The sequence below is a fragment of the Helianthus annuus genome, chromosome 11 (assembly GCF_002127325.2).
Source record: "Helianthus annuus cultivar XRQ/B chromosome 11, HanXRQr2.0-SUNRISE, whole genome shotgun sequence".
Taxonomy (NCBI): Eukaryota; Viridiplantae; Streptophyta; class Magnoliopsida; order Asterales; family Asteraceae; genus Helianthus; species Helianthus annuus.
Window position 1 is genome coordinate 24,887,687 of NC_035443.2, and position 25,002 is coordinate 24,912,688.

Consider the following 25,002-nt stretch of genomic DNA (forward strand, 5'->3'; position numbering starts at 1 on the left):
TTCTGGCGGGGCGCCACCCACTGAAGGAATGGGTGGCGAGGTGCCACCTTGTTTTTTTTCTCATGTAACATCTCCAGTCTCTCGCCGGGTGCCAGAGACTTCTTACGGGGTGCCAGAGAGTGATTTTCAGCTCTTTAACTCTATTTCAACTCGTCGACCTTTCCAACATGCTCCAAGACTTGACTTTCCAATATTTTAACTCGTTTTACTCGGTTTCCAGCAAATTTAAACACCAAGACCTGCGAAACATGATTTGATCAATAGTATGCATATTCTAACGAAAAACAAAACTAAATATAACGAAAACTATACAAACTATACACGAATAAAAGATGTATTTTGCAATACATCACATAACAATCGATTACAACTTTTAGTATTTATCAGTTGTAGAGATAGAAAAAAAATTGTAAAACGTTACATATTTTTTAAATGTGTTGAACACCTAGGAAATACGTTGGTAGAAATAAAATATTTATTTAATTAAGATTACGAGGGGTAACTAACTAATATTTATTCTGAGTGGCTTGAGTAAAGTTAAGGTTTGGTAACGATACGTTGTTTGATTTGGGGGGGGGGGGGCACTGGCTTTTGTTTTTCCTTAGGAGCGAATTTAAAAGAGTAGAAGATGAATTACAAACTTGGTACATATGATAAAATTTTTTATTTGACCTTTTTCAATAAGGTCATCAACATTTTAGTTTTATAAAATTTAGAGGTTTAAGTAGATTTTATTTTTATAAAACTGATCTATATAAAAAATTAGAAATTAATTTCTGTCTTAGTTTATAAACATCATTCGCCTTAATAGAAAAATTAACTTAGTTAGTGGTTGGATGAAAATTTATAAAAATTATGTGATAAAGCTATTATTTTTCATATAAAAATTGCATGTATATTCTTTTTTATTATATATGTAACAAAATTAATTAATAAAAGAAATTTAAAAGAGTTTGAGTAAATTGCCCAAATCGTCCCAGTGGTTTTATATTTGCCAGTTTCATCCAAATATCCTCAACTTAACAGAAAAAATAAACTAAGTCAGTGGTTTGGATGAAAATGGCAAAAAGTTACAAACGTTGTGGGCGATTTGGTACAAAAGTGTCATTATGGACGAAAATGGCAAACGTGCCCAAATCTCAGGGACGATTTTGGCAATTAACTCTAAAATCTAATGTTTACATAATGAGTGGTCTAGGGGTTGAGTTATAATACAAAGGAGTTTAAAAATAAGAAGTGTAAAAAACCACTATTGAATGACAAGTGTCTAAGAAGAGATCAAGTGAGAAGGGTAATTTTGTCAAAGATAATAAAAATATTATGCACATGCAAGTCACATGCAATTTCTCCCCCCATTTTTTAAACTTCTGTAACTTTTTTATACGCCATTGTTTTTTTAAATCATACCATAAAATCGAGCGTTTTTTTATCTTTAATAAGAGTACCCTATTGTTATACTTAAAAAAATCGAAAATTCAGTTACGTATTACACTAACGGGCATAACGTAAACACAATGAGAAAAGCAATTTGGGTTGTGAAGGGGTAGGTCCCAAAAGCCTTGCTTCAGGTACTTGGGACCATACCACAACCTCGTCAAAAAGCCCTCTTTAGACCTTGTGTGGCTGCGCATTGGTCCTACAAAGAGAACTTAGAAAGAAAAACGATGTTCAACATCTGCGCGCCAAAAGGAAACTAACAAATCCTTGTGCCAGCTTCCACAGACATATAGGATCAAATCCTAGCAACACTTCCGCATAAATAATATCCAGACTTGGATAAAAGTAACATCTCTGTTACCACAAAATAAACATGAAGAAGAGCCACATAGGATTACAGATGTATCCCTCTAGAAGGCTCCATCATGCACCACCATTCGGTTATAACCGAATGGCCACGTGGCATTATCCCAGGCTCCTTCAAGGTCACGATGATGGCACGAAATTGAAGGAAGATCTACACTTGCCCACTTTCCACGTGGCAACACCCTAACCGTTAATCGAGATCACAATCCGTGTGCATATACACTCGTTAGCAATTAACGGAAGGGAAAAATAACCGCTCACGGAAAAGCACTTTCCGTCAACTTTTCATCAACAAATTTTCCCGCCCAAACTTTCGGCTATAAATAGAAGGATAATTCAGGTATAATGCTCAAGTTACATTCACTTCACTTTCACTTCTTCTTCTTCATCAAACTCTGTACTTATTCTCACGCCAGAGGGTGGTCACGGAGAGAACCTCCATTCTCCCCGTGGCGAGTCTAACGGCTGTTGTTTTGCAGTGATTACTAGAGGAAGAGGATCATTCACCCACGAATCGAACGAGAAGATTTAACCCTTTTTATGCAGATTCAAACCCCCTAGTTCAGTTGATTCTGGTCAATTAAACCAGTGTTTCTTCATTGGCGCCCACCGATTTCTCAGTTTCTATTCATACCTTCTCATTTCGATTTATTTTCTCTTCATTCTCTGTTTCATATGGCAGAGAACTCGACAATTCACCCATCAAGTCCTCGATCTGAAATAAAGGGTACTGTAACCCAAGGTATTCAGATCAACGGAATGATGGGCAATGTGGACAGCAACAGAAGTCATCCGGAGGGAAAGGGCTCCGTTGTGCAAACGGGAGTTCATAATCGCCCAGATCTACTCCCGGAGGAAACTCCAGAGTACTGGTTCACCAGGTTCCAGAACGCCATGAACCAAATTTTTGCACAAAACGTTAGATCTGAGTTATTATACAACAGATCTGATACTCAAGAAGAAAACAAGGGAAAATCCCGCACTGCAACGTTGGACCCACAGTCAGCCCGTCAGTGGGACATCCAATTCAGTAGCCAAGGAGATATGGAACAAAATTCAGAAGATACCAATCACCAGGAAGCCAAAGCAAGACAGATAAATATGATACAAGGAGGTCCCTCACGAAGACCGAACAAATGAAGCCATAATCAGCATTGGCTAGAGCAACAGGTAGTCTTCCCTGTTGTCCCCGAAGGTCCTTAAGAAGAACGTCCATTGATTATCACTGGTATCTTCGGCCATTACCGAACTGATTATATGTTCATAGATCCAGTAAGTTCAATGGATATAATCTATGAGCAATGTTTCAAGCAACTAGACCCAGAGGATAAGGCACACTTAAAACCAGTCGATTTTCCTCTCACTGGTTTCTGCAACGAAGCTGTCTTTCCGCTGGGTCAAATCATTTTTCCTGTGACCCTCTCAGATAGCGAACACTCACGCACTGTTACAGTTAATTTTATGGTTATGCCAGCGACGTTACGTCATGATGTACTACTGGGCAGATGATCTCAGAGAGAATTCAACATGATTACCTCCATACCACACGCCGCTTGTGGTTTTCCGACGGAAACCGGGGTAGCAATTTTGTATTCCAGCAAAGAAGTTATGTATGTGGACGACGAACCACCAGCAAAAGTTGCCAAATCTTCGACATCAAACGAACCAGAAAAATGGGTGCTCAACGAGGAGCACTCGGAACAAACCATCTTGTTAGGGCACGCTATCTCCCCGGCAATCCGAATAAAGTTGAAAGAACTTCTCTCTAACAACATAGACATCTTCACCTGGTCCCCGACGGACATGACTGGAGTACCACGAGACATAGCGCAGCACTGTTTAAATGTCTGACCTTCAGCAGAAACTGTCGCGCAAGGCAGGCGCAGTCTCAACGCAGAAAAAGCAGAAGCAATGAACGAACAAGTAACAGAATTACTTAACGCTGGGATCCTGTGTGAAGTACACTACCAAACCTGGGTAGCCAACCCAGTAATGGTACAAAAACACAACGGCGGGTGGCGCATGTGTGTCGGCTTCAAAGACCTCAACAAAGCCTGCCCAAAGGACTGTTACGCACTCCTAGAAATAGACAAGAAAGTCGATTCTCTAGCATCCTTCCGCTGGAAGTGTTTTCTAGATTGCTATAAAGGCTACCATCAAGCACAAATGAAAGAGGAAGACAAAGACAAAACAGCCTTCCGCACAGATAAAGGTATCTTTAGCTATACGAAAATGCCTTTTGGTCTCCGCAACGCAGGGGCTACCTACCAACGCTTGATGGATAGAGTTTTTGGAGAAGACATTGGCGTAACAGTGGAAGTTTACATGGATGACCTCGTCATCATGAGCTAAGAAAAAGAGTCCATGCTTGCAAACATTCAGCGCACCTTTGACTCCTTGCGCAGCGTTAATCTAAAACTGAATCTAACAAAGTGCTCCTTTGGAATGGAGGAAGGGAAATTCCTAGGGTTCATAGTAACCAGAGACGGCTTCAAGGTCAACCCAGAGAAAGTAGAGGCCATTCAACTAATGTCGTCACCAGCAACAGTTAAAGAAATGCAACGACTCACGGGTCGATTAGCAGCACTAAACAGATTCTTGGCAAATCACGCCGGGAAATCTTATCCGTTCATTAGCACGTTACGCAACTGCGCCAAGAAGAACCATTTTCAATGGACACCAGAAGCGGAGAAAGCCTTCAAACAAATGAAGGAGTGTCTGGTCCAGTTACCAACTTTAACAGAACCACGAAAGGAGGAACCGCTAATCCTATATCTGTCCACAGCAGATGTAGCAGTTGGCGCGGTATTAATGGTAGAAAGAGATGGCGTTTAAACTCCAATATACTAAATCAGTAAGATGCTAACTGGCCCAGAGACACACTATTCTATGATAGAAAAACTCGTCCTCGCATTGGTTCACGCGTCACGAAGACTGCGCCGGTATTTCTCTGGTGAGTCTAATGGCTGTTGTTTTGCAGTGATTACTAGAGGAAGAGGATCATTAACCCACGAATCGAACGAGAAGATTTAACCCCATTTATGCAGATTCAAACCCCCGGGTTTAGTTGATTCCGGTTAATTAAACCAGTGTTTCTTCAGGTTGTCACACCCCAACCGATGGCATGATTGTAAATCGAGGAGTGGGACTAATTATCAAGGTGTGGGTTGCACCCCTATCTTGACAACGTCGTACCCTAAGTGTGATTAGTAATTACCGAACGAGATAAGTAACAAGTTCCGACTCATTGGTAAGCGTCCACTAGATTAGGAACGGGAAGTTTCTCCATCAAGGTATGGAAATCACTCCTAATTTGATGGTGCAGTTTCGTGAAAAATTGATAACACGAATTAAGGGATTTCACCAAAAAAGGGGTTTTCACGCCTATTTTGGTGAGATCGTCTCGTTTGTGATATGAGAGTGTCTTCGTATCCTCGTATGTGTATTATGGTTAGTCTTAGGAAAGACTTGTATATTTAAGACAAAAGATAAGATAGGAGCAAAGTAGGGATAATTCAAGTAATTTAAGCATGATAACAAGAATGGTCAAGTATAGGTCCCTAAACTATAGACTAGGTCAAAAAGCATGGCAATTTTTCTTAATTCCCTATAGTTATGGCTCTGATACCAACCTGTCACACCCTAACCGATGGCGAAAACATCGGAGTGAGACTAAAACGAGATTGCAAGAGACTTCATAACGACTAATTGTGACAAGTATTTAAAATATCGATTTTTCATTTAATGCTAAAGGTAATACATCGTTTCAAAGGAAAATACAACATTTAAAACATAACAATTTAAACAACAAAACATGAATTTAAACTAAGTGCGTTTCTAGTCCATCCTACTAGATTTCTTTTCAATGCATCAATATCAAGCTCCTGCAATATATATTAAAATAACATGTCAACACAAAAGCATTGGTAAGCATACAAGTTTAGTATACTAGCATATGTATAAAAGAATTTAACGAGATCCAGATGGCAAAAACGTATACTAAGGCATAAACATAACATGAACTAGCATGTATCACATACGTGTCAACCCAAAGATTCCACTAGTGTAATCTTGTCGTCGCAAGGACAAGAGCGTTTGTATGATTGCTTAACATAGACCCAACAAGGATGGTGTGCTACTGCTATAGCGCTATATATGTTAAGGTAGGCTCGCACGAAGTTAATGACAAAGTATAGTGCAAGAATGGCTTCTAGCATGCATGTATTCCTAAAATATAAACGTATAAAGCATGTATTAACGGATTCGTTTGTATGAATAAAGTATTTGCATATGTGTGATTGTGTGAGTTTTAATACATATATATATATATATATTGCACCCAAAAGTGTAAAAACAGTAAGAGGGTCATGTATACTCACAGTTTACGAAGTAATTCCACTTAGCCTTGAGTATTTGGAACACTGAAGTTACCCTAAGAGGGAAATGTATGTGTGTGAGTTTTGGTTTTTGTTTAATGGATTGGATTCGGAAATTAAAAGTTAACGTATACGAATGTAAATTTAGGTACCATGAGAATGGTCATGCAAGGAGGTAGGATGAATTCCATCCATTTAACCTCATTATATGATTCACCAAAGCACAAAATCATCAACTTTGTTGATGATTTCGGTTGGTCATGAATTGGAAAATAATAAGACTAAAACCTACTAAATCTACAAACAACCAAGTGAGCTAGCTAGATGCGTGCATCCCAAACATGGAAAGTGTTTGGGGACGTGATGTAGGCTTGTCCCTTTGATGGAAATTGTTTGAGACTTAGTGGTATGAAGATAAAAAATATCAACAAGTGAGGTAGTGGAGCAAGATTGGAGAGCCAAAGCTTCCATGGTTCACACTTTCACCAAAACACAAGTCTCATCATATGAAGATGGTGAGCTTGGATGGTCTCATCATTTGTAGGTTGTTTAAACCTTGTCAAAACAGAAAGTTTAGAAGGTGTTTGAACCTTTAAACTTGTAGTAATCAACAATACTCAAGCTCCATAACCATAGGTTTGATTAGAAGCAAGGTTGATGAAATATTGTACAAACATGTTTATAGTTTGTAAGTAAAAGTATCATCAAAACAGAATTTTAATACCATTTTGGACCTCAATGTGGTGAGGTTCCACCTTAGTTTGCCATGTCAAACTTGTGGAAACCTTCCTAGAGGTTATCCAAGTAGTTTGGAAGAAGAAATGAGGAAGAATGTTGAATAAAAGTGAGTGAAAACTCACTTAGAACACTAAGTGTTTTCAGCCCAAAATGGAGAATTCTTGAGAGTTTTTGGATGTTTGTAGTGATTTGTAGAGTGTGTAAAGGTTTTAGGAAGGTGTGGGAGGAATGTATTTATAGTGGGGGATTAGGGTTTGGGTTTAAGAAGGTTGGAAGGTGATTGGGGAATAAAGGAGGTGGAAAAGGTTCAAATATGGTTGGTTAAAAATGTAGGCTGAAAAATGGGCATCTTCGCGCCACGCGACAATGCAACATGTTCCCGTCGCATGGCACGACGGGTCATGTTTTTCCAACTTTTTGATTTTGTCCATTTTAAGCCGTTGAACTTGGTTTTTAAGTTATTTTATGTCGTTTTCTTATATTTTAGCTTGTTTTTAGGTATTCAAATTGTAACAAAGTATTGTATGACTGTGATGTATGTACAATTGATAATTCCAAGTATTCGAGTCTCGGTTTTTTTGCGTATAAACACGTATTTGATGATTGATTTCATGTAACACAAGTATGTAACATGTATATGTATGAAAATGACTTCCATTATAATCAACGTCTCCGATTACAAGATTGGAAATGAAATAAGAATACAAGTTTCCAAAAATAGAAATACGAATACAACTTTCTAAATATGGAAAGTACAGAAATGCGAAGCGTTACATGCGTATTACACATTGGATATAACATAAAGCACAATGAGTATCAAACTAAAAACACAATGGAAAGTAGACCAACATCACAACAACAAATAAAAGATACAATGGACAACAAACTAAACACAATGGTCATAACGTAAAACATAATGAAACAACAAATTAAAACACAATGGATAGCAGAATAAACACAATGACCATAACCTATAACACAATGTATAAAAAACCCAGATATAACATCATCATTGTGTCATACATTTTGTTACAGGTTCTAATAAAAATACAGTGGATATAACCAAAATTAACATTATGTTATAAGTTTTGATAATAACACAATGTGTAAAAACCTTAGTAAAAAACGTAAGGACCGAGACCCAGTTGAAAGATACAATGACCACAAGCTCTAACACAATACAAAGAAACCCAGTAAAAGTGAATTTTTTTATATTATTTTTATATAGTAATATCATACTCATATTAAAGATAAAAAACGCTCGTTATTATGGTAATGTAAAAAAAATGACGTGTGAAAGAGTTATGAACGTTTTAAATTGATGAGTGGAATTGACATGTGTCTTGCATCTGGGGAGAGAAAGTCAATAAATGTAGAATTCCCTTTATACCCTCCCATTATTTTCTTTTTCCTAAAACTAATCTCAATCCTGCAAATCTAAATTAATGTAGTAGGATAGAGGATCCTGTACATTAATTCAGAAGTGTGAGAAGTGTATTATAACATTATATATAACACCATATAAACACCGTATAACAATATGTAACACCATATAACATCATACAACACTATGTAACACTATATAACACTATATAACAAATATAACACTATAGTTTGTCTGATAGCATGTCTATGATAGATGTATAGTGTTATATATTGTTATATAGTGTCATATAGTGTTACATAGTATTATATGGTGTTATATGGTGTTACATAGTGTTATACGGTGTTTATATAGTGTTATATATAGTGTTATAATACACTTCTCATAATTCTGGATTAATGTACAGGATCCCTACCCAATGTAGTAGAATCTTTCTTACTCTTCTTATTTATGGTGTCTCTTGTATTTGATTCTAATCCAATGGACTAGATGCATATTGGAGAAACGAGTGCTAAAATAATAAACTAACAAATTATTTAAATTAAGAGAAAAATATGAGAGATAATGTAATTACAATATAATTGGAGAAAGAAAACATTTAAACTTTGCTATTATATTATTTTTATTTGTTTTTTTATTTCTAAATACAAAAAAGAATGAATGATCCAGATTGGTTCATTTTATTAACAAAAACCATTAGCTTCACTCACAAACCCCACGCTACATTTATATTCTCCACTAGGTTTTTATCCGGGATTGCTTCCCGGGCTCGGGAAATTTATTTAGATTAATTAATTACTATTTGTTTGTAATACGACCACAATACATCAACCATCTCATTCGATTCAACATCAATGTCTTCAAATCACCGGATTAGATCATGAACTCATATTAGAGGACAAACAAAAGCACAACAGGACCATATGAATAATATCATTTCCACTTTTACATCAATGCACTTATATGATAGGGTGATTTGGAATTTTGAAAAAATCTTTGTTTATGTACCTCTTTTACAAAATAAGGTGTTGACCAAATTTGAAACAGATGTTAACCAAAAGTCAATAAGATATTGACAAATAGTTAAATAGATGTTGAGCTTAAACAGATGTTTGGTTTAAGGCCTAACATCTGTTTATGGCCAAACATCTGTTTAAGGTCAAACATCTGTTTAAGTCCAAATATCTGATATAGAAGAAGAACATCTGTTTAAGGCAAAACATTTGTTTAAGGTCAAACATGTGTTTAAAGTCAAACAACTGTTTAAGTCCAAACATCTGATATAAAAGGCCAAACATTTGTTAAATGCCAAACATCTGTTTAAGCCTTAACAGATCTTTAACTTGTTAAGATCTACTGTCTTCTAACACAGTTTTCCTCTACAAAACACTGTTGAACCTAACATGGGTTTCCATTAACTATTGACCAAAAGGCAAACAGATGTTCAAACTACTATTTGTTATTGAAGTTCTTTAAAAAATTAGATAGAATTCAAGAAAATGGAACAATGACTTAAAGGACTATAATTTAACACATAATCTAATTGGCCAAATTTAAAACATAAAATGCTAATAACAGTGTTTTATCATCTTAGCCATACATAGCAACAAATCATCAAGTTAATAATTTAAGAAAAAAAGCTACAACATCACCATCAAAAAATTCATAATTAGTATCTGATAACAGAACAGACTTAAAATGTGTTTGTTAAACTGATGTAACTTGATTTAATACTATCTTCTGTTGCGAAGACACGTATGTAAAATGCAACATATCACCAAACCTCAAGTTATTGTCAGTCATAAACTTTCGCCAACCGTCCAACGTATAACGTGGCTTCAATTCATTTAACTCCAACTTAACATCATAAACCTCAACAACTCCAACCATGTTTTGAACTTTCAAAGGATGAAGATCAAGAGAAAGACCTGCTCGTCTTGCAACTTCAGCAGGAAGACGCTACATGTATTGTGTGGAAAAAAATAATAGTCAGACAAATAAACGTAAATCATTAGTTTATTATAAAAAATGGTATACCAGCCTATAGTCTCCTTTGCGATCAAAATGAAAGAACTCAGGGTCAAGAGGACGTCCAGAATGTTTTTTTTGCACTCTTTGCAATCTTATTTCTACGGTTAAGTACATAATACACAATAACATAAAATACACACAATGGTATAAATATATTTTAAAACGATATGAATATCAAATTAAAAGAATGACATAATGAAGATTTAGACCTGGTTAAGATTGAATTTGGCGCAGAGCACAGAAAGGATCTCATCATCGTTAGTGGCCATTGAAATACCATAGTTTTCAACCTGATGCTCAATGTTATAGTCTTTAACACTTATGATGAAAGCATACCTCTTTCCAATCAATGTGTCAAAGATCTCAGGATATGGGTTCGGTATCTCTCCAGAATTAACAACCTATGATTTTATAAAAATTAATATAAATTACAATGAGCAGAATGATTCCATAATTGAGAACATACAATTTTATAAATATTAATTTTAAATTATATATAGTACATGGCTAATTAACTGAATGCATGTATTTGTTACCTGATCTTGAATTGAAACTAACTCTTTGGCAGTTTTCTGAAGAATCTTGTAAGCTTCAAAATCAAACAGTATCAAAGACACAGTACCGGAAGAATCTTGCACCCTAATAGGTATCTTGAACCTATCAAAGTTAAAAACAAATGAAAACATTAGTATTACTAATAACAAAAGTGTGGTTCATATTAGTATTTAGTATAAGGAAATAAAAGTGTAATCTCAAACCGGGGAATAGAATAGATGTCGACTCCTTCACATTTATCATTTGTACACACCAACGATTTTTCATGATAAACATCAGATAAACCATCCGGATTTTCTTTCGTTACAAATCTTTCCTCCACACCTGACTTACAGTGGTTACAACCATTGTAATACCAAAGTTTATCAGTGCATATAGCTGTGATTGTGCCAATAACCAAAACCTTCTTTGTCTATCAACATCAAACAAAAATAATTACACTTAGAAAAGACTTTTAAAAAACTCAGCATGTAGAGTACTTATAAGAAAATACACACCGTTGATATGGTTCCAAGGAAACCAATAAGCATGAAATCAGGGTTATTAAGAAACTCATCTTCAACACTTGAGATAACGATTGAACCAACATGATCATTTGATGAAGATGAAGCAGAAATTTTCTCTACATACCTAAACAGATTCATGTGATCAAATTAAAACGTAAAAAATAAATGTAAGTACAAAATAATACTGTTCAATGTTTATATGCATATTACTAACTATACCTCTTCCTAAAAGAGGATATCTCTTCAATGTCAGTGTCAATAAAAAGTCTGCTTAGCTCAAAGCCGTTTGCAACACCACGCTTGCCTGAATTTAAAAATAAAACCAAATATAGATCAATATAAATAGTGTCAAATTTAAAACATATAAGTAAATCTAAAGATAAATGTATAACAATAAAAAAATTAAACTAATTAAGTTTAAATTGTACCTTTGTAAAGGTTGACCATACCAAAATGACAAAAGATAACAACATATTTCTTTCGTTTCTTATCATTCATGTAAGCAAACATGTCAATAGCAAAACCATCCCACAAAGTAACCGGACACTTTTGGCCTCTAAAATATTAACATAAAACATAATAACATCAAGCAACCTTATAATGGTTTAAACGTTAAAATGCAACAACTTAATAAAAAGAAAGCACTCATTGCCTTCAAGTCTAAGATTAAGTCTCTTGCCCTTGCTCCCATCCTTCTTTGACGTATCCTCTAGATTGAAACATACATCCACATAACCGATCCAATCTATAAACAAAAATATATTGTGAAAAGAAAACAGCATTAAGAAGTGATAACAATAAAAGAAAAAAAACAATAAGACAAAACAATAGATATATATCATGTAGTGATTTACACACCAATAACTGTATTAACTTCAAATTTATTTTTAACAATATCCTTGAGGTTAACGAAATTAAAACGGTATTTCGGTCCAGACCAGTCAAAGCATTTCTTAACAGAAGTATAGAAATACAGTGATATTTTGTCATTTCTCTTGGTATACTTAGCAGAGGACTTATTAGTAGCAAGAGAAGGTTTGGTGATAAGAAGACATTCATCCAACTGAAGAATTTCCTTGAATTTTCCTAGCATCTTATGCAAACAGCTGGCTTGAATCATAGTTCCCTAAGAATATGAAACATCCGATTAAATAAAAAAGGTGTTATATTCATTTGCATATTCATATGTCCAAAAAAATTATAAGACAACTATATACGGTACCATCTCATCCATGAAGATCATATCAAGACGATATATTTCATTTTTATTATTATTCATCATCTTCTTCGAAATGCTAACAATCTTCACTCTAATCGAATAGTTGTTTGAGAATGTATTAAGATCGTTAAGCATGCTAACCTTTCAACCTCCATTTGAAGACTGTACATAAAAAAAAAAAGAATATGCAAAATATAAGTATTGTTAAACGTAATATGATAATACAATAAGCATGGATGTTCTTAAAAAAAATATCAAGGTTGGAATTCAAGCTTACCGATTATCCAATAAAAATTTTAACCGAATGCAGTGGCAAATGTAATTTAAAATGTAGGGAGAGTATATCTTTATATGCTGGTTTATTAAAGTAATAAAATATTAGAAATGATATGCAAAGCAGGCAAAAAAAGAGAAAGAACGTCAATTTTAAATTACTATTTTGTATATTTAGAATTTCAAAATTACTGACTTGATTTCAAAGCAATTGTTATAATTTCTTTTCTATATTTTATTTTAAATTTAATTAAGAAATAATAACCGTCAATTTGAAATTCACATTTTGCTTAACTCAAATGTCCAAAGCTCAAGAAATTAGCATTAATTACTTATTTGATTTGCAACAAATAGTCATTAACATCCAAGTGTATAGGAATTTTATTTGAAATTCACATTTTGCTTAACTAAATATAAATACTTAAACACTGTTAACATCCAAGTGTATAGGAATTTTATTTTATTAAAATAAAGATGAAACAACTGTTCAATTAATAGTACAGATGAAACCACTGAAGTGATGTGATAAAAACAACTGTTTCTAAACACTGTTACATATAAACACTGATGCCATAAAAATCGTTACATATAAAACACTTAGGTGATGACAACTAACAACCTAACAGTCTATAAAACATTCATGGGGAAAACACTGTTACATATAAACACTGTTAACATAAACAAACATAGAATAACTAAAGTTGATGCTGAACCACTGTTGTTGGACGTCATAAATTTCAGATTTAATTTCAAAGGTAAAAGTAGTGTATATTCTTACATGCTGCTTTATTAAAGTAATTAAATATTACAAATGATATGCAAAGTAGGAAAAAAAAGAGAGAACGAAAATTTGAAATTACCATTTTGAATATTTTGAATTTCAAAATTACTGATATTGTCAATAACTACTGACTTGATTTGAAAGCAAATGCCATAATGACTTTTTTAAATTTTATTTTAACTTTAATCAAGATATAATAACCGTCAATTTGAAATTCAAAATTTGCTTAATCAAATGTCCAAAGCTCAAGAAATCAGCATTAATTACTGATTTGATTTGAAACAAATAGTCATCAAGAATTTTTTTTTATTTTTTAATTTAACTTTAAATTTTATCATAAAAATAATGTTGGTGGAACTCTTATGTAATTGGAATGTAAAGATTAGGTAAAATGGTAATTTGATTGTAATTCTAGTTTTCATTTGATAATTTCAATGTATCACAAATTAACAACATCAATAATAAAAATGTGAGCACTGACTATTTTTTAGGGAAACCGCTGATGGTCAATATCAGTGAATGTCAACAATGTAAAAGTGAACAGTGGCTATTTTTTCCAATCAGTGGATACCAACCAGTTTTCGAAACCCTGATGTTCGGTCAGTCAGTGGTCAACATGGAGATTGAAGAAACAGAGGGTGTATTTCAGCAGTGGAATACTTGAACAATCAAATGTGATAAATAGTGTTACATATAAACAACAGTCCTAAACACTGTTACATATAAACACTGATGCCATAAAAATGCTTACATATAAAACACTGAGGTGATGACATCTAACAACCTAACAGTCTTTAAAACATTGATGCGGAAAACACTGTTACATATAAACACTGTTAACATAAACAAATAAACAATAGAATAACTAAAGTTGATGCCGAACCACTGTTGTAGTTTGACACTGTTATTGGACGTCATAAATTTCAGATTTAATTTTGAAAGGTAAGTATTGTATATATTTATACGCTGCTTTATTAAACTAATTAAATATTAGAAATGATATGCAAAGTAGGAAAAAAAAGAGAGAACGAAAAATTTCAATTATCAATTTGCATATTTTGAATTTCAAAATTAATGATATTATCAGTAACTACTGACTTGATTTGAAAGCAAATGTCATAACAACTTTTTAAAATTTTTTTTTAACTTTAATCAAGATATAATAACCGTCAATTTGAAATTCAAAATTTGCTTAATCAAATGTCCAAAGCTCAAGAAATCAGCATTAATTACTAATTTGATTTGAAACAAATAGTCATCAAGAATTTTTTTTTATTTTTTAATCAAACTTTAAATTTTATCATGAAAATAATGTTGGTGGAACTCTTATGTAATTGGATGTCAACAATGTAAAAGTGAGCAGTGGCTATTTTTCCGATCAGTGGATACCAACCAGTTTTGGAAACACTGATGTTTGGTCAATCAGTGGTCAACAGGGAGATTGAAGAAACAGAGGTTGTATTTCAGCAGTGGAATATTTTGAACAATCAAATGTTTGAACCAATTTCAAGAATACTATACCCAAACAATCAAGATGAGGTGCTTAATATTCATCCAAGTGTATAGGAATTTTTTTAGTATAAAAATGAAACAACTGTTCAATTAATAGTACAGATCAAAACACTGAAGTGATAGGATAAATTATGTTACATATAAACACTGTTAAAATAAACAAAGATAGAATAAACACTGTTAACATAAACAAAGATAGAACAACTAATGTTGATGGGGAACCACTATTGTTGGAGAGTGTTTCACATTTAGTTGATCGGTGCTTGTCTGGACTTTGGTCTTGATCAGTGGTTTTTCATAATTGAACAGTGGATGATGTTTATCAAACTTTATGTACAACCATCGTTATATCCAACACTTGTTAGGCAGATCTGCAAAGGATTACAAATGAATCAATGCACCAATAAACAGTAAATCAAAACGTTAGAAATACAAAAAAATAAATCACACCGATTTAAGTTACCTTGGTGATGTCCTAAACTTTTGTACTAGTATCACCTATCAACACACCTGGTATCACCTTTCACATTTCCATCTCCTCAACAACCGTCCGGCAGAGGTTGCTTCTAATCAACAAACTCTATAAACCAACAAAAAAGCTTTAAAAAGACAAAGTACAAAACATATCAAAATAAATCTACTCGTAATCATATGATACAACAAAGCAAACATACCAGAGTCACCGATTAAGAGGAGCTTATACAAAAGCGTTCATCGAGTATGATAAGAAACCCTAGGAGATCTGTTTCTTCTTCTGAGGATAGAAAAGGCTTCATCATGTTCAGTATGAGAAAATAGATAAAACGAAATAAAATTTCTGAATAAAAAAATAGATCTTACATGATTATTCTCTTCTTCAACCACTCGACGGTACATGATTTAGGGTTTCAAACGCAGATGTATCCAATAGAAGTAACCTCTGTCGTACATTGTTGAGGAGATGAATATGAGAAGAAGAAGAAGAAAGATAAACATCAGAGAGGATAAACATCTATCGGAATAGAGCAGAGCAGAGAGAGAAAGAAAGCATTAGCCCTAAATGAGTAAATGAGGGATGATATAAATAGAGGAGGGCGGTGGTACTGTTGGACGGGAAAGAGAACTGAGGATGCCCTAATTAAGTGACACATAACCCAAATAACTTTCATTTATTATATATAATAGATTATTCTTTAATTTCTTGTTTTGTTGTTGTGTTTAACTATTAGTGATCATCTTTATTTTGTATATTATATTATATTGTACCTAAAAGAACTGATTAATGATCATCTTTATTTTATATATTATATATTATATTGTACCTAAAAGATAGTAATCTAATTTTGACAAAAAGTTTTACCACCGTATATGAACACAAAGATAATTGAAGAAAAACGTATTTGAAGGGTCTTTGGAAACTCCGATGATGAATATATGTTGAAAAAAACATTCAAACCGTCGTTGTCGACTTGTCGACTTGTCTGCTGTCAATTTTCATTCCTCGAACATTGATCCATTCAAACTATTTTCTTTTTATCTTGAGAAAACAATAACTAACATAATTTAACATTAGACACATATAAGTTTTCACTCTTATATAGTTACATTGTGGTACGTAATTGTTCGAACATACATCATATTTGATACTCGTTTTTCTATACATAATATGATTATAGAATATGGTCAGCATATGCTGTAAAAACCCGATAAGTGACCCGGTAAAACGGAGTACAAGTTTTCCCTCCAACTATGTTTAATGGGTTGTGAGTGTTGCATCTTTGAAAGCTTTGAATTGGTCTGATTCTCGACATGCAATAATATAATAGTAAATTGCAACTTTTTTACTAATTTGGTCATGTTTACTTCTATTCTAATAATTCCAAAAAATACATTCTTGTTCAATACTTCCATCAACATCTATAAATACAAAATTTTCACACCCCACTTTAGAAACCAAACCAAACCAAACCAACCTAAGCTAAAACAAAAACATTTAAGGCTTTGCTTTGCTTTCACTTTCCTCAAACAAAAACATTTAAACTTTTGCTTTCACTTTCCTAAAACAGAAACCATGCAACGTGCAGCCATGCTAAACAACATTAAACGTCAAATGGCATTACAAAAGGCCCGAACCGTGGTTCAACCCGCTGTTGATGTTTTCATAAACCATCGTGGGATCGATACAAAACGATCAATCGCCTCTTTGCTCTACAACCAACTCTTGTTGTCGAGAATCCCGTCGTTTCTTGACAACAAGAACATGAAACCGGGAGATAAACTTTTTGAGCATATCGATAAGGCAATACTCGGCTGCAAGATTGGCGTAGCAGTCTTTTCACCCCGTTATTGTGAATCGTATTTTTGTCTTCATGAACTTGCTTTGATGATGGAGTCTAGAAAAAAAGTTATTCCTATTTTTTGTGATGTGAAACCCTCTCAGCTTCGCGTCACGGATCATAAACTATGTTCTCCGTCTGAGATTAAAAGATTTAATTACGCGATCGAAGAGGCTAAGAATACTGTCGGACTCGCGTTCGACACTTCCAAAGGGTAAGCATTTGTTGATTTATTAAGCTCACCCTTTTCGAAAACTTTTCTGGAAATCTCACGGTTTTTTATTTTTGTAAATCTAACGGTTTTTTTTTTTTTTTATTTTTGTAACTAAATTTTACAGGAATTGGGCGGATGTGGTAATGTATACAACCGAGTTGGTGAAAGAAACCTTGATAGAAATCGACAATGAGAAGAATGCTGCTCGCCCCGTTGAAATGGTGTACTAAAATTTTTACCATTTATCAGAACTAATATCAATCTAGTTAACGACGATTTTTTTTTTTTTCGTTTTTTTAATTAAAAATAATGGCCTTTTTAGGTTGGTAAGTGTAAATTAGTTGCACATATTGACATTTTTTCTTGTAATCTATGCCTTCATATCTTTGATTTGTTTGAATAAAAGTTCATTGTAGATTTTACATACTGTTGACAAAATTTTATATAAAAATACATCTGTGTGTATAAATAAAGACAGTAATGTGTGTATATGAATACGTTTATACGCGTAACAATTTGTAACAAAATTCAAATAATGGTATGTGCAAATCAAAGATTATAAATATCTGCTTGCTGGTGAACTGATTCTGGAAGATCAATCAGGCTGTTGTTTTTTAAAAAACCTTGATACCATCTTGCTGACAATTTGGGTATTCGGTCAAATGTTTGACGGTCAACATAGTGCAACCCGAATCTTACATTGTACCCTTGTGCCCATTCGTAGTTATCCATCAACGACCATACAAAATAGCCACGAACATCAGCTCCATTACTGTCATTTCAAAAATATATATATATATATAAAAAAAAAGAGTCAACCTTCTTTTGACTTTCAGGGTGGTCAAACTGACTACTTGTGATATTCAGATTGTCACTATAATGTTTCTATTCTTAGTCTTTTATCATGAAGTCATGTTAGTCAAAGGTTAATTTGCTCTGACTTATGAGTTAACATCAACTTTTAAGACGAGAAATAGAATGTTTGACTTCAAAGTCAAAGCATACGAAACTCACGTTATGGCTGAAGCTAAAGAAGCAAGGTACGCCTGATGGAATTCAATTCGCTTGACGTCATTTAAAATCTCTTCAACTTGTACATCCTGCACGTTTGGTGAAGAATAACCTGAAACAAAAACTCAAAAATTAGTCACGAATAGTACAAACAACACAATCAACGATAAACACGCGTTGAACACAAGAAATCTTTACCGTTTTCGGTTACAAACATGGGTGTATTATTGTACCTAGTCTTAACATAATTAACAATCTCTTCCATTCCTCTCGGAACCACAAAAAACCTCGGCATTGATGTCTGTAAGTGCAAAATAATTTTTTTTAATACCAATTAAAGTAAAAAAAAAAAGAGTAAAGTACACGGATGGTCCCTGTGGTTTACCAATTTTTTGGATTTGTCCATAGTTTTCCAAAAGTACACGGATGGTCCCTATGGTTTGCACTTTCTAACACATTTAGCCCCCAGCCAAAAAATTATAAAGGTCTTAGCATGTCCAAGTTAGGGGCTAAATGTGTTACAAAGTGCAAACCACAGGGACTATCCATGTACTTCTGGAAAAATCTGGGGACTAAATGCGTCACAAAGTTCAAACCACAGGGACCATCAGTGTACTTTTGGAAAGCTAGGGACCAAATCCAAAATTTGTAAACCACAGGGACATCCGTGTACTTCACTAAAAAAACCATAAAACATGATCTTGACACAGAAATCAGTATATCCTACCGGATCACCGATTAGCACACCGTCACGCTCTCCGGTAATTTCCACAAAACCTTTAATTACGCGATTAGCACTCTCTGAGCAGCTAGAATTAGTGCAGTCTTTGGCATATATAGCTGAATAATGGTTTATTCCAATGAAATCAATACTGTTCTTCATCATATCCTTTTCCTCTTGGGTGAATCTTGGTAATTCGTTTCCATGATATTCACGCATTTCTTGAGGGTAATCACCAAATATCGGCGGATCAAATGACCTGTTTTTAAAAAAAATGTAAGTTTTTCCTTCTTTTCGGTAACTACGCTACAGGAGTAAAGTATGAACTACCATGTAATCATTTTTATTGTTACTAGGCCATGTAACCTTAAAGCGGAATTCTTGAATGTTGGTTACGTTAAAAGATCGACTTATAAACTTTATAAGTTTCCTAAAACGGAATTTGGGCCGAAGTTGGTTACTTTTGGTATGTAAATAGTACTCTAGAATATTACCAGCCAATATTAAAGATCATGGCCCTTTCGGCAGCTTTGCGATCTAATTCACTATCGGTAATCGGTTCATACATGAAGCAGTGTGCCACAAGTCCTACTGATCCCCCTTGTTTAGGCTGCAGAAACAAAACTAAATTTAAATATGTTTTTCTTATAAAAAAATAGGGTTATTGGATTTAAATCATAGTTGTTAATGGCAAATAGCGACCAATAGCGATAAGTTACCTATATGCTACATAGCGAATAGCGAAAAATAGCAGGTGGCTATTTTATAAATAGCGATACACTAGAAAAAGAATTCTAAAATTTTTTATATGTATATTATATCAAAATACCCTGGTATATATGCTATTTTACATGGATATTTAACAAAAACCTAAAATCTAATTATTTTATAGCTATATTTTATTGCTATTTATATTAAAAAAACAAAAAAATAAACTGTCGCTATTGTCGCTATCTATCACTACAACCCTAATAGTGAGCCTAGACCTAAACGCTACGTAGCGCGCTATAGCGATCGCTACGCTCGCTATTGACAACTATGATTTAAATAACCCCAACTTTCAGTATTTAGCTGATAGCACTCCCAACTTTCAACTTATTATCCTCTGGCACTCCCGAACTAATTGAACCCTAACTCAGTTAGCTGGCATCAAATGCCACGTCACACGTCACAAAATAAGTGCCACGTCAGATGCCACGTCATTAAAAAAGGTCGCATCAGATGCCACATCACTAAACAAGTGCCACATCAGCAAAAAACTAATTGGGTTAGGGTTCGGGTAGTTTGAGATCGGCTGAGGAAAATAAGTTGAAAGTTGAGAGTGGCGTGGTACAATTTGTAACATGGTGGTACTGGGGTTATTTAAATCTAATAACCCAAAAAAAATGAATACAGTTTGAATTAAAAGTTAGCAAATTGCCTGATATTGTTCACGATAAAGCTTTGCGGCCTTGCCATGGGCCAATAACATGTTGTGCATAACAAAAAGGGGCTCGACATCAGAATTTCCAGCTAGACAGTTGCCAAACGGCTGTGAGCAACGACCAGGTGGATACACCCCTTTTTCGTAAGCAAATTCAGAAACCAAATTCGGTTCATTGATTGTAATCCAGTATTTTACACGGTCTCCGAAATTCTTGAAACAAGTTTCTGCAAAATGTACGAAATCGTCCCTGCAAGAAACTCATTATCGAGAGTACGACTAACAACAAGTTAATTGATTTAACGGGAAAATGGACGCTTAACCATACTGCATTTGTGGGTCAAGCCAAGACCCGTATTTATCTTCGAGTTCTTGAGGGAAATCTTCATGGTGAATTGTTACAAATGGCTCGATTCCTGTATAACTTTGCTTATCAATCAATGTGTTTGACTATTCACAAATAAACAACTATGCATAAAGATTCACCTTTTAGTACAAGATTATCTATGATATTGTTGTAGAACACTATCCCTAGAGGATTAACTTCACCAAATCTTCCCCCTAAACGACAAAAATCCCGATAAGCACACGAAAAAGATGATGAAAATACTCAAGGTTTAGAAAGTTTACTTGGAAGAATTCTAGCCCAAGAAATCGAAAACCGATATGCTTTTATGCCAAGAGAATGCATCAACTCAATATCTTTCTGTATAAAAACCAAATTAAATAAATAAATTTTTTTTTTATGTTATAAGTTATAACAATGGAGAATCAAGAACAATACCATGAACAGATGGTAGTGATCATCTGCAACATCTCCATTATCACCATTTTCTCCACACTCTAACAACAAAGGCAGCTACTTTAACTAACATTTAACTAACAAATCAATGAATCCAAACAACAAACAACACTAATAACTACTAACCTTCAGGTTTGGAATGACAGAAACAATCCCAATTGGTGAGAGACTTTCCATCTTCAAGATATGCACCTTCAATCTACAAAAAAGGGCATGTGTTAAAAGTCAAAATTAGGTCAAAACAATGAACAATGATTATGGAAAAGTGTTAAAGATTACTTGATAAGCAGAAGTAGCTGCTCCAAACAGAAACCCAGATGGGAAATCTGATCTAATGATTGGTTGTTGTTGTTGACTGAATCTTGGTTCATCCCCATTAATGGAAGCTTCAAGAATAGTTGAACAAGAAAAAATGACAAAAAAGAGATATATTGGTATTGAATTTACTTCCATGTTAATAGCTCCTGATTTATATTTGTAGTTTTGGTGTCTGTATTGTCACCATACCATCTTGCTAGTGGTTTGTTCTCTGTTTCATTTGATTTGAAACAATCTTGGCTTTTCAATAATAATAATAATAATAATAATAATAATAATAATAATAATAATAATAATAATAATAATAATAATAATAATAATAATAATAATAACAACGACATAAAGTGTCAAGTCTTTTTAATTTTGAGTTGATGTGATTCAGTGATTGAATACAGTTGAGGAGAAAACAACAAAAAGGGTAACTAAGATGAAAAAAATTGGTTTTGATAAAGAGAAATAAGATGGTTGGACTGTGAAGATTCAAAGGCACATATCAACTATCAAGTTCACTTTGACTCCGGGATGTGGGGCGTGGGTTGAGGCGATGAAATGCATTTAACGCTAGCTAGACCACACCCAGCTAGCGTTGACCATGTCGTTGCTCTGCTGGCGTGGGGATTGAGTCTGGCATGGGGCGGGGGGCTGGGGTGACATAACTGGCTTTGATTGGCTAGTATTTGATGACCGTTGGGCTAACCGTGAGCCAACGGCTATTTAGAAAAAATCTTTTAATTATTTTCAATATAGAGCAAACATTTCTTACTCTTTTTGTCATCCAAAAATTCAAAAACTACTATCAAACTCCAAAAAAATATATAAAATGGATTCTTCAAGTTCAAGCGATTCGTATGATAAATTTGTTTTGTCATCCTCATCCGACTCCAATGAAGATGAATATGAAGATGATTGATTTTTTTTGGGTGATGTAATGTATTTTTTATTGTAGTCGTTGAATGTAAATAAAATGTGTTTTTTAAATTATTTACTAAATTCTATGATTAATATAAAAAAAAAAAAAAAATTTAGGTGCCACATGGCACCCCAATGCCGCATAGCCACACCCCTTCCACACCCCAATTTTTTTGGGTATAGACTGGTGGAGCCCACACCTGTCACGTGTCGAGCAATGCCCCAACCTAAATCCCTCCACACCTCATAGTCTTAGGTCGTGGGGTATGGGGCGGGAGTTTGGGCGTGGGTCGGGGTAAAACGCCTAAGTCACCACCCCGGGTGGGCGGGAGTTTTGGCGTGGCCCCTTGGGGCTTGGGTTTCAAGCCGGGCGTGGGGCGGGGGAGCAAGGTGACATGGCGGTTTGTGAATGGCCCAAAGAAAAGAGCCGTTGGGCTAGCCGTTGGCCAACGGCTATAATAAAAAAAAAATCTTCCATTTTTTCACTATAAAAAACTCACATTTTACTTCCATTTTTACCACATTCAACCACATCTTCTATACATCTTCAATTCTCCTTCTACAAAACGAAAAAATATATCCTTACAACCGTCCTTTTGACCCGAGCAACCCGTATGGATTCCAAGAAAATAATCCTAGCCCACCACCCACTCGTCCAATAGCTCGTCCGTTTTTCATACACTCTCCTACGCGCGAATTAGCAAGTTATGCATCGTATATCGGGAATCGTATATATACTAACTTCCTACAAACCGAAGATTCAATACCTACCCCGTTTTCACAATCTCCCATCGACCTTTCACCAACCTCCATCGACCTTTCACTAAACGAGTCCGTTCCCGAAACTCAACCACCCAAGGAGGGTCCTTCCGCATCGAAACCCATCAAAAAAAGAAGTCATAAGAAAAAAACCGAGGAGGATAAAGTAGTTAAAACCGCCAAACGAAAACAACAAAAATGGAGCTACGCTGAAGAACTTGCATTGGCGAGGGCTTGGTGTGAACAATCTCAACATTCAACTTTAGGTATTCTTAACCTTAGTTTATATTAATGGAATGATTATTTTTTATATGAGTTTGTAATATATTAATATTTTTTTTATTAAAATAGGAAATTCGCAACATCGAACCGCCTTGTGGGAATGCGTTAGTAGGAAATTCCATGAAGAAATGGGTAGGGAGACTTATCGTGAAAACGATAGCTTATCCTCAAAGTGGACCGAAATAAGCACCCAACTTACAAAATTTAGTGGGTGTTTAAATAAAGCAAAGCAAAACCCTAAAAGTGGTGAAACCGAAGCCGACATTTTGACAAATGCACTGGTCGGATACAAATCAAATATGAAGACTGACTTCCGTTTCATGCATTGTTGGGAGATTTGTAAATTTCATCCAAAGTGGTCGACTATCCCCATTGGTAGCGAAACTAACTCGTCTTCCAAAAGGTCAAGGGCCTCATCTCAAGCCCAATCTGATGCACGAGATCAAGAGTTTGAGGACCTTTTGGATGATTCGCCAAGCTCAAACCGGCCTGAGCATAGAAGAAATGCCTCAAGAAGGTGTGCTAAAAAACAAACGGCGTCGCCTTCAGCTGGGAGTTCTAGCTCGCGTAGGGGAATATACAGCGACCAGTTGGATGACATTTCATGCAAGTTTGATACATTCAACGTATTCCAACAACAAAGGGCCGAAATACGAAGGAGCAAAGAAGCTAGAGATGTCGCTAGAGATGCCCTAAAACAAAGACAGGATGATTTGAAAATTCTATCTCAGCCGATTGATCACCTACAGGGTGACGAGTTAGAAATAGTTTTGGCGTTGAGAGAAGAGATAAAAAACAAATATAAAAGTTAGGAATTTTTTTTTTTAATCTTCTTTTTTTGTAATTTTCTTTATTTAAAATTATTAAAATTATTAAAAAAAATTAACTTTGTGTTATTGGGTCAGCCCAGCGGGTCAGCCCACAAGCCCACCAAACCCACGCCCACCAAACCCCCGCCCACCAAACCCCCGCCCACCATACCGTGTGTTCTTGTGGGTTTCCCATGTCTGCCACCCCGTTCCACATGTCAACCAATGCCCAACCCAAGCCCCAAGCCCCAAGCTCCACCC

At 34.7% G+C, this 25,002-nt stretch overlaps 3 protein-coding genes and 1 long non-coding RNA gene across 5 annotated transcripts; 1 reads left to right on the forward strand and 3 right to left on the reverse strand.

The window, feature by feature from the left end:
* Positions 1 to 9,970: 9,970 nt before the first annotated feature.
* Positions 9,971 to 12,747, reverse strand: LOC110887783 (replication protein A 70 kDa DNA-binding subunit E-like). The gene is made up of 11 exons (XM_022135353.1): positions 12,616 to 12,747; positions 12,252 to 12,519; positions 12,039 to 12,138; positions 11,822 to 11,949; positions 11,613 to 11,697; positions 11,385 to 11,517; positions 11,091 to 11,299; positions 10,869 to 10,989; positions 10,542 to 10,733; positions 10,085 to 10,260; positions 9,971 to 9,977 (listed from the first exon to the last, which is right to left on the reverse strand). The coding sequence occupies exons 1-11, from the start codon at positions 12,745 to 12,747 to the stop codon at positions 9,971 to 9,973; spliced, it is 1,551 nt and encodes a 516-aa protein (XP_021991045.1).
* Positions 12,748 to 15,284: 2,537 nt separating this feature from the next.
* LOC110891776 lies at positions 15,285 to 16,187 on the reverse strand. Its single transcript, XR_002565549.2, has 4 exons — positions 16,019 to 16,187; positions 15,853 to 15,932; positions 15,642 to 15,758; positions 15,285 to 15,549 (listed from the first exon to the last, which is right to left on the reverse strand). It is a non-coding gene; the product is annotated as an uncharacterized LOC110891776 (long non-coding RNA).
* A 1,041-nt stretch (positions 16,188 to 17,228) lies between these two features.
* On the forward strand, positions 17,229 to 17,937 carry LOC110891775 (TIR domain-containing protein-like). Its single transcript, XM_022139348.2, has 2 exons — positions 17,229 to 17,707; positions 17,832 to 17,937. The coding sequence occupies exons 1-2, from the start codon at positions 17,229 to 17,231 to the stop codon at positions 17,935 to 17,937; spliced, it is 585 nt and encodes a 194-aa protein (XP_021995040.2).
* Positions 17,938 to 18,145: 208 nt separating this feature from the next.
* On the reverse strand, positions 18,146 to 22,214 carry LOC110889634 (beta-glucosidase 18). Of its 2 annotated transcripts, XM_022137194.2 has the most exons (12): positions 21,944 to 22,214; positions 21,791 to 21,863; positions 21,647 to 21,705; positions 21,493 to 21,568; positions 21,349 to 21,423; positions 21,191 to 21,278; positions 20,860 to 21,112; positions 19,934 to 20,049; positions 19,446 to 19,698; positions 18,917 to 19,019; positions 18,722 to 18,830; positions 18,146 to 18,479 (listed from the first exon to the last, which is right to left on the reverse strand). In XM_022137194.2, the coding sequence occupies exons 1-12, from the start codon at positions 22,115 to 22,117 to the stop codon at positions 18,257 to 18,259; spliced, it is 1,602 nt and encodes a 533-aa protein (XP_021992886.1). In that variant the 5' UTR covers positions 22,118 to 22,214; the 3' UTR covers positions 18,146 to 18,256. The 2 variants fall into 2 exon arrangements, with proteins under 2 accessions (XP_021992886.1, XP_021992887.1); XM_022137195.2 differs by lacking the exon at positions 21,349 to 21,423.
* Positions 22,215 to 25,002: the final 2,788 nt, after the last annotated feature.